Below are 11,819 nucleotides of genomic sequence, written 5' to 3' on the forward strand. Positions count from 1 at the left end.
CCAGCCTGGAGAAAACCAAGAGCAGTGGAGGCCAGGGCTGCCAGAAACCAACGTTTAATGCTCACTGCTGCCCTCAGCCAGGCAGAATTCGGCATCCCGGCCCAGAGATTCCAGAACGAGTCTTCACATCCGACTCCCAGCAAGCCCTGGGCAGCAGACGTCTCTCCGATCCTCGGAGGTCTGGGGCCTTCACCTGGTGCACGCCTCCTCGTCACACTGCAGAGGCAGCAGGGACCCATCAGGCCAGCCACACTCCCCGGGGCCAAGAGCAGCTGGGCCCACCCACCAGCAGTCTGTGGCCCAAGCAGAGGAAGGAATGTGCTGGATGCTCCCCTCCATTGAGGGCACAGGAAGTCAGCCACCAGGACCACACTAACACTGGCCACAGTCACCTCGGACAAACCCCAACCCTCCCGAGGATGAGAGGATGAGCTGCTCCTCTACCCTGCAGCCCCCGGGCCGTCCACCGCCCTCTGGGGAGGGCCCTGCTGTGCCTGCCCATTGGGCAACCCTGCTCTTGACCCTTCCCTGCTCTATTTCCCCTCTGCAAAATGGGGTGACAGTGACATCCTGGGGCTTCGGTGAGCACAAAGTGACCTAAAATCGGCAAGGTCCAGCTCAGCATCTGGCCACACCAAGCCCTCAGCCCAGGGGAGCTGGGCAGGGGGGCATGCTTAGCCTGCAGTGCCACCCCAAGCCTGAGCTCACCTGGGGTGGCGCGCTGGCGCAGACCTCCGCAGAGATGCCCAGGGCCTGCAGGATGCTCTCCTGGGGAACATAGTCGCCCGGGGACTTCTGGACAAAGTGGAGCAGCACTTTGTCACCACCTGCAGCAGTGGGGAAGCGGTCAGGGTGCCCCTGTGTGCTGGAAGGAGAGAGGCAGCCCTAGCCGCCCATGACCTCTCCCAGTTACCCAGTTGAGTGAACCAATCTGGCCACACCCTACCCAGCCAGGCCGACACTCAGAGCCAGGCCAGACCAGAGGAGGAACCACGATGAGATTGACAAGCCAGAGGGAGGGAGGAAGGGTCAGGGCCTGGTCACCAAGTTCAGCAAGACCTTCCCACCTGAGGATGTGGCCCTGGCACCCCATGTGACCAGGCATTGGCCCCTGGTGCCCCTCCGCCGGCCCACCTTTGGTGACCACCAGCAGCCCTCCACTCTGCAGCAGGTCTCCAGACAGGTTCCCTTGGATGCCGACAGCCTTGGCCTGGAGGGAGGGGAACGGGCCCGGGTCAGCCCTAGATGGACACCCCCAGGGGACTCATGCCACCCTGAGGCCCACACGACCTTGGCCACCACAAACCTTGGCGGCCACATCACGCACGGGCTTCCCCAGGGCAGCCGGCAGGATGCTCAAACTGTTGTACCTGCAAAGACACACCTGGTTTGTCCAGACTCCCAGCACCTGCCCCCAGTCTCCACAAGATGCACAGACCACTTCCCACAAGCAGGAACCCCCTCCATCTTACCAGGAGCTCAGATAGGGCACAGGGCAGCCGGCCCAGCAAGCAGCCTACCCTGACCAGTGGAAGCACCCTGTCCAGCCAGGAGCAGCTGCCGGAGCCTCAGGGCATTCAGCCTGGGGGCCGGTTGGGCCTGCATGGACTGGGGCCCAAGCTGGGTGAGCCCCAGGATCCGGCTCAGCTGGTGCTGCCAATCAGGCGAGGCGGCCAGCCTGTGGCACAGGCACCCACGGTGGCTGGGATGGCCCCTGACTGACGTGCCAGGCTCTCAGCCCCCTGGGTGAGCTGGGCACTGCTGCCTGTTGGGGTTAGGTCCTGGGTGAGAAGCCTAACCGACAGCAGCCAAGAGAGAACCCGGTCGAAGGGCTGGCGGGAGTGGTGGATGCCGGCGGGAGTGGTGGATGCCACCTGAAGCAGCTTGCCCAGGGAGAGTGCAGCAAGGACAAGAGGAATAGAGGAGCCGTGGACCCCGTACCCACCGCTTAAAGCCCAGCTCCTTGTAGAACTGTTTGCTCTCATCCAGGTACAGCTCTGAAAAGCAGAGGCCAAAGGTGTGCCCTGGGTCCACCACTGCCCTGCTCACCCTCCTGTATGCAGCCCTTTGTCCACCCTTGGTGCCCAGCTCACCCACCCAGGGCCCGGAGGGGCAGAGCAGGGTGGGCTGACCCCACCATTAGAGGAGCTGAGGCCCAGAGGTGACCAGAAAAGGGAAGAGCAGGACTCTCCTGGATTCTGCCACTGGGCCCAGGGGTCTGGGGGGCACATCCTGGGCGCTGGCGGAGGGGTCCCAATGGGGTAGAGGAGGCGCTGCCACAGCCCGGGTTCTGGTCCCAGCTACTCCTGCTAGGGGAGGGTGCAGCTGATGAAGTTCAGAGTCTCATCTACAGTGACCAAAGGCCGTGGTGGGGAGTGGCCCTGCAGCTGACCCAGTAAAGACGCTTGGTCCTGATTTGACACCAGACTAGTCACCACCGGGCCCTGCCACACTGCCCATCTGTCCACAGTGGGAGGCACATCATGGCTGTGGGTGAGGGTTTGGGCCCCAGCTGGAGGGGGCAGGAGAGATGAGGGGAGCTGACACAGGGGCATCTGCAGGCAGCTCCTGGAGAGAGGAGGATCAGGACTCGACAAAACGGGGACAGCCAATGCCCTGAGGTTGGGGAAGGGCCTCAGGGCGGCTGCCGGGGAAGAGGGGCAGGGAGGGCAGGCACCTCCCGCGAAGTAGCCACCGTCCAGGAACTCTTGCAGGCCCAGGGCCTCCGGCCCCACGCCCACTAGGCGCACTCCGTGCTGGTCCAGGAGCCCCTTGAGGCTGCTGAGGTCCCGGGCGATCCAGCGACACACCATGCAGCCGAAGCGCCGCAGGCCGGCCACCACGCACGCCTGCTCCTGCCACAGGCTCCGCAGCTCCACGGCCTGAGCAGTGGAGGGTGAGGGGTGACACGGGCCCACCGCCCTGGCCCCCAGCCCCGCCGCGCGCCCGGGGCCCCGCACCGCCCGACCACCGCCCGCGCCCCTAGCCCCGCCGCCCGCGCAGCCTGAGCCTCCCACGGCTTTCACGACCGCCACGCCGGCCCCTGATGCCGCTGGCAGGACGCCGTCCGGCCTCACCTCCCCGGTCAGCGCATGCTTCAGGACACACGCGCCCACGCGGGCAAGGTCCACGGTGCTCATGGCCGCGGTCCACGCCGGCTCCCCGCTGCAGGCCCCCTGTCCGCCGCCCCTCTCCGCCGCCCCTCTCCGCCTCAGGTAGACCAGTCGCCCGCCTCCTGGCCCGGCTCCGCCCTGGCCACGCCCCTTGTCACGGCCCCGGGCCGCCTCTCCCACGGACCGACGCCGGCTGGCCCCGCCCCATTCCCCGCCCGCCGGTGCGCCTGGACGGCGCCGGGTCGCCTCCTTTGCATATGCATTGGGTGGGCGGGGCGGGGCGGGGCAGGCCCGTGCTGCGCCTGCGCAGAGCGGCGCGCGGGGCCAGGGCGGGCTCGGTCCCGGCGGCCGGGGTCGCGGGGTTGCGGGGTCCGGGGCGGGCAGGAGCAGGGGTGAGGCCGGAAGGAGGGGCGGCGGCGACGTGGGGCGCGGCTTGCGGGGCAGGTTAAGGCGAGCGGAGTGGGCGCCCGTGTCGCGGGGCTGGGGCCGGGCTGGGTCCCAGCTACCGGAGGAGTCCGGGGGTCTTAGCCTTCCCGGTGGTCTTGTTGCAGCTTGAAAATGCGGGCGAATACAGAGATTCTTCACTTACACGTCCGTGTTGGCTTGAATCATTAAATACTGTCAATTTCATGCCAGCTAAATACTAGCTTTTAGCCCCCAAACTTGGGGTTAAACGGACCCGAAGGAGATAACAGCTTCCTGCGCCCCTTGCGAATTTGTCTTGGTGGTTCCTCACGGACAGCCCTGTAACGCCCTTCAGCATCACCCAGTTTTACCGACGAGGGCCCGAGGCCGAGGACGAGAGGTAGAGCCAAGACTCGACTCAGACGGTGCGGCCCACTGGGCTGCTCCGCTGCCCGTCGCGGCTCCGGCCTTGCGCTCGGCCTTGCCCCGCGCGCCCACAGACGGCCCGGGGCCTGGACCGGGCTGGACGAGGAAGGGGCGGCCGCCCGCCTGACGACACGCTGCATTCCGCAGGACCCCCAGTGGAGCTGGGGAAACTGCGGCCCGAGAGGGGTGCTCCTGCCTCCCAGGCCTGACTGAAGGTCCACGCACCAGAACAAAAACCGAGTTACTATGTCAAAATGAGAGGAAGTTCATTTCCTCGACGTTGTAGGCAGGGAGAGCAAAATGAGGAAGGGGAGGACACTCAGATTAATAGGGGCGGGGGGCTTGCCCCCCAGGGAAGGAGGAACAAGGGCAAGATAAGGTAGTTGAGAGCCCAGGAATGCAGCCCCCAGCGGCCAGGCTGGTTTGTGGGGCGGGGGCTGCCTCTAGGGCCTGGGGCTGTGCAGGAGGCTGCCACCTCCTGGGGAGCTGGGATCCCAGAAGGGTTGTAGCCAATTTCAGAGACACCTCCAGAAGGAGAGCCAAGGCAAGTTGTCCTCTCCTGCATGCCTTGCATCTCCCGCCAGTGCTCCCGGCTCTGGAGCCTGGAGCTGGCAGGATGCTGGCAGGCAAAGGAGTCAGGGGGATCAGCCCCCTGACTCAGAGCAAAGGTGGCTGGGAGACAAGACACAATGAGAAGATGGGAGGCCACTTGGTGCCCAGGGCTTAATTTATAAAGGTGACAGAGGCCTGGGGACGTTCACTGAGTGATGAGCAAGAGAGAGCATGCCCTGCCTCAGCGAACCCCCACATCCAGCTCCCAGCGTCTAAGCCTCTCCGGCAGGTAGGTGGAGGTCAGTGTGTCCATTTCATAACAAGGGACGTAGACATGTGTGGCGTCCAAAGTCAATGTCACACAGGACCGTGTCCTCCAGCATGCCTCATTCAGGGGTCCTGCTCCTTGTTCTGGCAGGGCTGGAGGTGTTCACGGGGTCTCCTCCCTCAGAGTGGACGTGGGGGTAGCCTTGGTGTGCTGGGCGGAGAGCTTGGTGTGCAGGTCCAGGTGAGCCTCCCCTAGGCTCTTTGAATGAGGAGTGGCAGGACCAGACCATCTCCAAAGGTCCTCCTTGCTCGACTGTTCCAACCCAATGCACGCAGGGGACGGACATGGGCATGGCCTGCACACCCACTGCCCCGCTCTGCGGTGATGGGAGTCAGAGAGAGAGTGTGGAGGCTGACCCTGGGCAGGCTTCCTGGTTCAACCTCAGCACTGCCGCCTACAAGCTGTGTCCGGTGGGCTCTGAGCAGGCCACTTAACCTCTTCCAGTTTCCCCACATTTTGGAACCACTACTCTCCGCTGGCATGCAGCGAGCGATCAATTAACTGGGCTGTTTCCATCTCGTCCCCTGGGGACATGGATTGTCAACCTTCCTTTTCTGCCCTGTCCTCAGCCCCTAGAACCAGGCTCTGTAAACATCTGTTGACTGAGCCTGGGAGACAGAGAGAAGAAAAACAGCTCCTCAGCCTCGCTTCCAGGCCAGAGGGGGATCAGACGGTACCCCAGGAAGGGCCCCGGGGAAGGAACTGGAGGAGGAATTACCCCGCTGCCATGGGACACAGGGCTGCCCCATAAATGCTGCTCGAATGAATGAGAGTATAAACGAATGAGTGAATGAGGTGCATCTCACCAGGCCAGGGAGTGGCTGTTTTAAAGCCAGAGTTGGCAACATGGCCACACACCAACATTTAACTTCATCTGTTCAATGATTTCTTTGTAAATTACTCCCAATGACCATGTTTGAATGAAAAAGAAAGGCCAAGGACAGCAATCTTTTTTATTTTCCTGATGACAATTTAGGGGGAAAAACGTGATTACCATCCATATTTTTCTATTAAGATTCAGAAGATTTATAGTTTTACCTTCTACATTTAGCAAAATGGTCCCTTTGGTCTACTTTTTGCATGTGGTGAGGGTAAAGGCTCCTTGTTCCAGCAACTGTTGCCTAGAAAGATTACCTTTCCCCTGTGGAATTACCCTGGCGCCTCCGACAACACTGGTGATCGTGATGCGGGGAAGGCAAGCCAAAGAGTCGAAAGAAAGATTTCTTGGACTCTCAAGGTCTGGCAGTGGTGCTCTTTTATTTAGAGAATAGTACAGAATAGCGTGGGGACAGGACCCATGGGCAGTGAAGAGCTGCAGGCATGGGGACAGGACCCATGGGCAGTCAGAGCTCCTGCTGCTGCCCCGAGTTGAGGGTTAGGGCTAAATTTATAAGGCATGGGTACGTGACTTATTTTTACTGGAAAAAGAAAAGATGATGTAAAAAGTCATTAAATGATTTCAGTGCAGATGGGGTCTGGTTATTGTGCGGTCGTATAACTTTAGATACAAAACTGGTCATATAGATCGGCGTGTAGGTGAGGATGCCCTGGGCTTTTCTCCCTGGGGCAGCCCGAATTCACACCATAAAAATCCACCGGGTCATATAGATCGGCATGTAGGCCAGGTCCCCTTGGGCTTCTCTACCTGGGGCAGCCTTAATCGACATCAGTCGCACACGCGCCGGTCTGTTTGTGGACTCCGTCTCTTCCGTCTCGTCGATCAATTGCCACTCCTCCTGCCTACCTCATCCGGGCTGGATCCACGACGCTTGCAGCGCACGTCCTTCAGCCCTGCTCTTCCTTTTCAAAATTGTTTTGGCCACGATAACTCCTTTCTGTTTTCACATGAGTGTAAAAAATCAGCGTATCAATTTCCACAAACAAGCCTGCTGCAGTTTGATTGGGATTACATCGATCTCTGGTTACTTGGGGGAGAACTGACATCTTGCCAAAGCCCAGTCTTCCACTTTGTGAGCATCATACCTTTCCATTTATGGGGTCCTCTGTCCCCTCCCTCGGCAGGGCCTGCACAGGCCTGCACACATTCTGTTGAATTTGTCCCAGATGCTTCATGTTTTTAATGCGAGTGTGTTCTTGCTCTTTTAAATTTCAAAAACCCATGTGTATTTTCTAAACTGTTGGCCTTGTGTCCTGTGACCTCACTAAATGAGCTGTGTAGGCCACATAGCCTTTCTGTAGACATTGTAGAACTTTTATATACGTGGTCACGTTGTCTGCGAAGAAGCAATGTTTCCCTTCCGCTCCCATCGCCGCGCCTTCTCTTTCTTTTTCTTGCCGCGTTGCCCTTTCTGAGACTCCAGTGCAGTGTTGTGCGGAAGGGGATGAGTGGGCATCCCTGCCTGGTCCTGTTCTTGGGGGAGAGCACGCCGTCTTCACAATCGACTGAGACGTCGGCTGTGGGAGTCTCTCAGCTGCCTCTGCAGATTTGGGGGCTCTGTTTCTGCACAGCCCCCGGCCTCTAGAACCCTGCAGTCTCCAATCGCTGTCCTCTTCTTTCGGCTGCTGTCTCTTTCTGTGTACAGTATCCTTCGCGCGTCAGCCTACAGTTGGGTCTTGGTTTTGTATCCAGTAAGACAATGTCTGCATTTACCTGGAGGATTGAGACCATTTCCATTCCATGTAGTTTCCTGTGTGGTTGGGTTTGGGTCCATATTTTGATAATTATTTGCTGTTCTTTGTTTCTTGTTTCCTCCTTTATGCCTTCTTCTTGACGAATTGAGTGTTTTTTGGGTATTTCATTCATCTGCACTGTGGGCTTATTTGCTACACATCTTCGTTTTATTCATCAGCGGCTGCTCTAGGGCTAACAATATGCACCCGTCCTCACCTCCCACTATCACCCGCTTGACAGGCCATGCAAAGCACCTTACACAGTCCACTCACGTTTCCCTGCCCCAGGCTTCTTGCTCTTATTGTCATGGATTTTACTTCCACGTGCTGTGACCATGACAGCACATTGTTATTTTTCTTTAAGCTTTCTATTATTTTTAAAAGAAATTTTAAAAATGAGAAAAAGATGTCTCATATTTACTGACATATTTACCATTTCTTTCACTCTCCATTCCTTTGAGTAGAGATGCGTTTTCATCGGGTACCGACTTCCTTGTTTGAAGAAAGTCCTTTCACATTTCTTGTAATGAAAGTCTGCTGGTGATGGACGACCGGAGCTTTTATAGAAATCATGAAATGGAAGTCCTCAGGCTTTGTTGTGCTTCCATTTTGGGCAAATACCTTCACTGTGTATGGAAGTCTAAGTTGAGATGTTCTCCAGCGTGTTCTAGATGTTTCTATCGTCCCTGACTTGCACTGTTTCTGGTGAGAATTCAGCCGTGCCCCTTGTCTCTGCTTCTCTGGATGTGACGGTGTTCGCTGAGACTGATTTGGGGTTTTTCCCTTTATCCCTGTTTTTCAGGAATTTGATTGTGATTTTCCTTGTTATATATTCTTTCTTGTTTATCCTTCCTGGGGTTTGTAGGCATTCTTTTGTTTGTAGGTTTATACTTTTTCTTTAATTTTTCTGTTCTTGCCTCTCTCTTGTTTTGTAAGACTCCACTTATATTGATGTTAGACAGCTTGATATTTTCCAGGCGTCACTGAGGCCCTGTTTTTTTTTCCCTTTTCTTTTTTTCTCTTTGTACCTCATTTTGGATAGTTTCTATTACTATAGCTTCAAGTTCATGGATATCATCTTGAAGTGTCCAGCCTGTGTTAACCCTACTTTTATGGGCCAAATTGCGTCCCCCCAAATTCGTATGTTCAAACCCTAACCCCCAATACCTCGGAATGTGGCTATATTTGGAGATAGGGCCTTAAAGGTGGTAATTAAGGGTAACTGAGGCCATCTGGGTGGGCTTTAAACCAATCTGAGAGCAGTCCTAAGGAGAATAGGAAATTTGGACACCCAAAGAGACCCCAGGGATGCGCATGCACAGAGAAAAGACCATGTGGGGACATGGTGAGAAGGAGGCCGTCTACAAGCCAAGCCGAGGGGTCTCAGGGGAACCAGCCCCACCACAGCTTGCTTGTGGACTCCAGCCTCCAGCCTGCGAGGCGATAAATTCCCGCTGTTTACCCACATCTGCGGTATTCGTTATGGCCGCCCGAGCCGGCTAACACACCTGCCCAGCTCATTCTTCACTGGAGATTTTATAAAGTTCCATTTGGTTCTTTCTATATCTTCCATTTCCCTCTTTATGTTTATATTTCCCTTTAAAAATGTTTGAAAGACTGTCTTAGGGTGTTGTCTGGTAATTCCATCATTGCGGTCATCTTTGGGTCTATTTCTCCTGATTCACGTTTTTGCTGGTCACATTTTCCTGCTTCTTGGCATGTGGGTAATTTTTGCTGGGATGCTGGGCATGGTGTTTTTACTTTCTTTATGATCTGGAATTTTCTCTTTTACTTTCAGTCCTCCTGGAGAGAGGGCTGTGCGTGTCCGGCCTGTGCTCAGTGACTTGGGCTTCGCTTTGATCTTGGGTGGGACTCTGAGCTTAGTTACACTAGGTCTAGAGCAGCCTTACTCCAGGCCGGTTCAGCCCTGGGGAGGCACGGCCTATGGGGTCTCTCCTGCAGGCCAAAGGGACCATTGAGGACAGTCAAGTCCAGCTGGTCAGCACTCCAATGTCCCCTCACCCTGTGTGAGCTCTGGAGTCACTCGGTGCACAGCTCCTAGTGGCTCACTGTGCTGTACTGTGGAGTTTTATCCGTGACACACACGGCAGGTACTTGAGCCAACGCTAAGGGGACCTTGCCGATGGCTGTAGCTTCTGTCTGTGCAGCTCCCTCCTTTCGGGAGCTCTGCTTGCGTGTCCACCAGCTTCAGCCATCCTGAGGCCTGATCCCTTTCTTCTTAACTCAGCAGGACTGCCCTGGTCTGCTGGGGATCCCAGTTCCTTTTGCCTAGTTTCTGAACACAGCTGATTCACGGTTTTCAGTTTCTTGCTTTGGGGGCAGAGGGTAAGTCCAGGCTGTGTTACTCCATCACGGCAGCAGGCAAGAGGGACAGTTCCCCTTCGATGGCACTTAGGTTATTTCCAATGTTCTCCGGCACCTTCAAAGGCTGATGTCCTCTCCTGTACGTCCACCTCTTCCCGTTGGAATGAGAATACTTACTTCCAGGGTGGAATTCCTACACGACATTGCCTGATCAAAGGGTGCAATGGTCTAAGACATTTAACATTTACTCCCAAACTGCCTTCCAGAGTGGCTGGCCCACTGCATAGTCACTCCGTGCTCCATGGAGTTCACCATCCTCAGTCCTGCTGGCTTCCCCTGGGCCCAGTCTTGACCTGTAAACACCTCTATGAGGAACTTTCTCTTCCCTGTCACCAGTGAGTCTGCACATCTTGTCTTCCTCTTTCTTGGGCTGCTCTGCCCTTTCCTCTTTCTTCTCTTTCCCAGCCGTCCATCCTCACCTTCTCCCGCTCTTGGCCAATGGTCCCCGGGGCCCAGCTGCCCAACGTGGAGCCAGGAGGCCCCCGATGCTCCCAAAGGCCCCCTGGGTGCTGGTCCCATTCCGAGGGCTGGGATCGTCTGTTTGCTTGTTGAACCAGGGGCAGGAGGAGCCCTCCACCTTCAACATTTCCCAGAAGTCTCTCTTGGAGCTGAAACCAGGGAGGCAGCATTGAATCATTGCCAAGTGGCCGGAGCCACTTGTTTGGTCCAACCCTCCTTTGCTCCTTCTGGAGAGGTGGCCTCCCTTGGCCTGGCCCCAGCTCTCCGCCTGGTCTCCTGACCTGTAAAGCCGTGGTCCCTAGGGCCCTGACCGTCTATTCACACAGCGTAACTGTGAGGGTTAGGATGGCAGGAGGGCCTGTAGGTGAGGTGAGGGCCTGACCCCAGGGAGCACAGCACAGGTGTGAGCTGAGATTGTTTCTGAGGACAGGAGAGACATCAGGATGAGCCCCCAGGATGAGCTGGCAGAGGGAATGGCCTGCGTGGGGCTCTGGGATGGAAGGAGCTGGAATAAGCAGGGACGCAAAGGGGTTGGTGTGGCTGTAGCAAAGGGAGACATGAGTTGGAGAGGCAAGTCTGGGCTGATGGGCAGGCCTTGGGGGGCGGGGGGGGCAAGCAGTGGGGATTTGGTGAGGGGCCCCAGAGGGTGCAGGGAGGGGGCGACCGTGACCGTGGTGTCATGGGCAGCTAGGGGTGTCCCTAGCTGCTGTCTGGACTAGGCAGAGCAGGGGAGCCAGAGTGAGGGCGGGGTGCCGAGGTGAGAGCATGTGCCTGGAGGGAGCAGACCTCTGAGGAGCCTCTTGAGGCAGCCTCTCCATGCCCACAAGGGGTCCCGGTGTGGGTGCAGCAAGGTGAAGCATGGCACACAGCTGCCTCCCAGGGCCCTGATTTTGCCAGGGAGCAGAGGCGGTGGGGGAGTTGTGGAGGAGGAGCTGGGAGGGCTGGTGGGGGACTGGGCACGGGACGCTGGGGAGACGTCTGAGACGAGAACTGATACCCTGGTCTGGAGCTAGACAAAACCAGGTCTGGGCGCCCACAGCCCCCCCAGTTCTGCTCCCAGGACAAGCCTGGATTTGAGCAGGCACCTGGGCCTCTGGGAAGTCCCTGGTGGCCCAAGCACACTCTGCCCTTCCTCTGACCCCTGTCCCAACCCCCAGTTCTCTCCCGTCTGTCCCAGGCATGCGGCTGAGGAGTTGCCGTCCTCTCCGTCCACCTCTACCCGCACCCTGAGAGTCGGACACCGACTCCTGCAGGCCCTGCGCCTCTGGGCGTCCCTGGAGTTGACCTCTCTCCACGCCCTTCTGCCCTCCCTGCCCTGCTCCTCACCTCCTAGAGGCTCCCACCTGGGAGACATCACGCCCCTGTCTACTCCGTCCACCCTCCCCACCAGCCTGACACCTGCACAGTCTCCCATGCACAGGACGCACCCGGGGTCTGCAGCCTCCCTCCAGGGGCCAGCCTCGGCCAGCTCTGTGTCGAGGCCCCCTTCCATGCCTCACCAGGGCTGGACCCCAAGAACT

The 11,819-nt window shown here is 57.6% G+C and overlaps 1 protein-coding gene across 1 annotated transcript; it reads right to left on the reverse strand.

Moving 5' to 3' along the window:
• Positions 1 to 31: 31 nt before the first annotated feature.
• PRXL2B (peroxiredoxin like 2B) lies at positions 32 to 3,270 on the reverse strand. The gene is made up of 7 exons (XM_014862472.3): positions 3,078 to 3,270; positions 2,678 to 2,882; positions 1,946 to 1,997; positions 1,307 to 1,370; positions 1,135 to 1,210; positions 709 to 827; positions 32 to 216 (listed from the first exon to the last, which is right to left on the reverse strand). The coding sequence occupies exons 1-7, from the start codon at positions 3,138 to 3,140 to the stop codon at positions 190 to 192; spliced, it is 606 nt and encodes a 201-aa protein (XP_014717958.1). The 5' UTR covers positions 3,141 to 3,270; the 3' UTR covers positions 32 to 189.
• Between the last annotated feature and the right edge of the window lie 8,549 nt (positions 3,271 to 11,819).

This window comes from Equus asinus, chromosome 5, assembly GCF_041296235.1.
Source record: "Equus asinus isolate D_3611 breed Donkey chromosome 5, EquAss-T2T_v2, whole genome shotgun sequence".
NCBI lineage: Eukaryota > Metazoa > Chordata > Mammalia > Perissodactyla > Equidae > Equus > Equus asinus.

Coding starts and splice junctions, on each gene's coding strand:
- PRXL2B (XM_014862472.3), bottom strand. CDS start 3,140: ATGAGCACCGTGGACCTTGCCCGCGTGGGCGCGTGTGTCCTGAAGCAT. Junction 2,883..3,077: donor AGCATGCGCTGACCGGGGAG/GTGAGGCCGGAC, acceptor TCCACTGCTCAG/GCCGTGGAGCTGCGGAGCCT. Junction 217..708: donor GCGCCAGCGCGCCACCCCAG/GTGAGCTCAGGC, acceptor CTGCCTCTGCAG/TGTGACGAGGAGGCGTGCAC.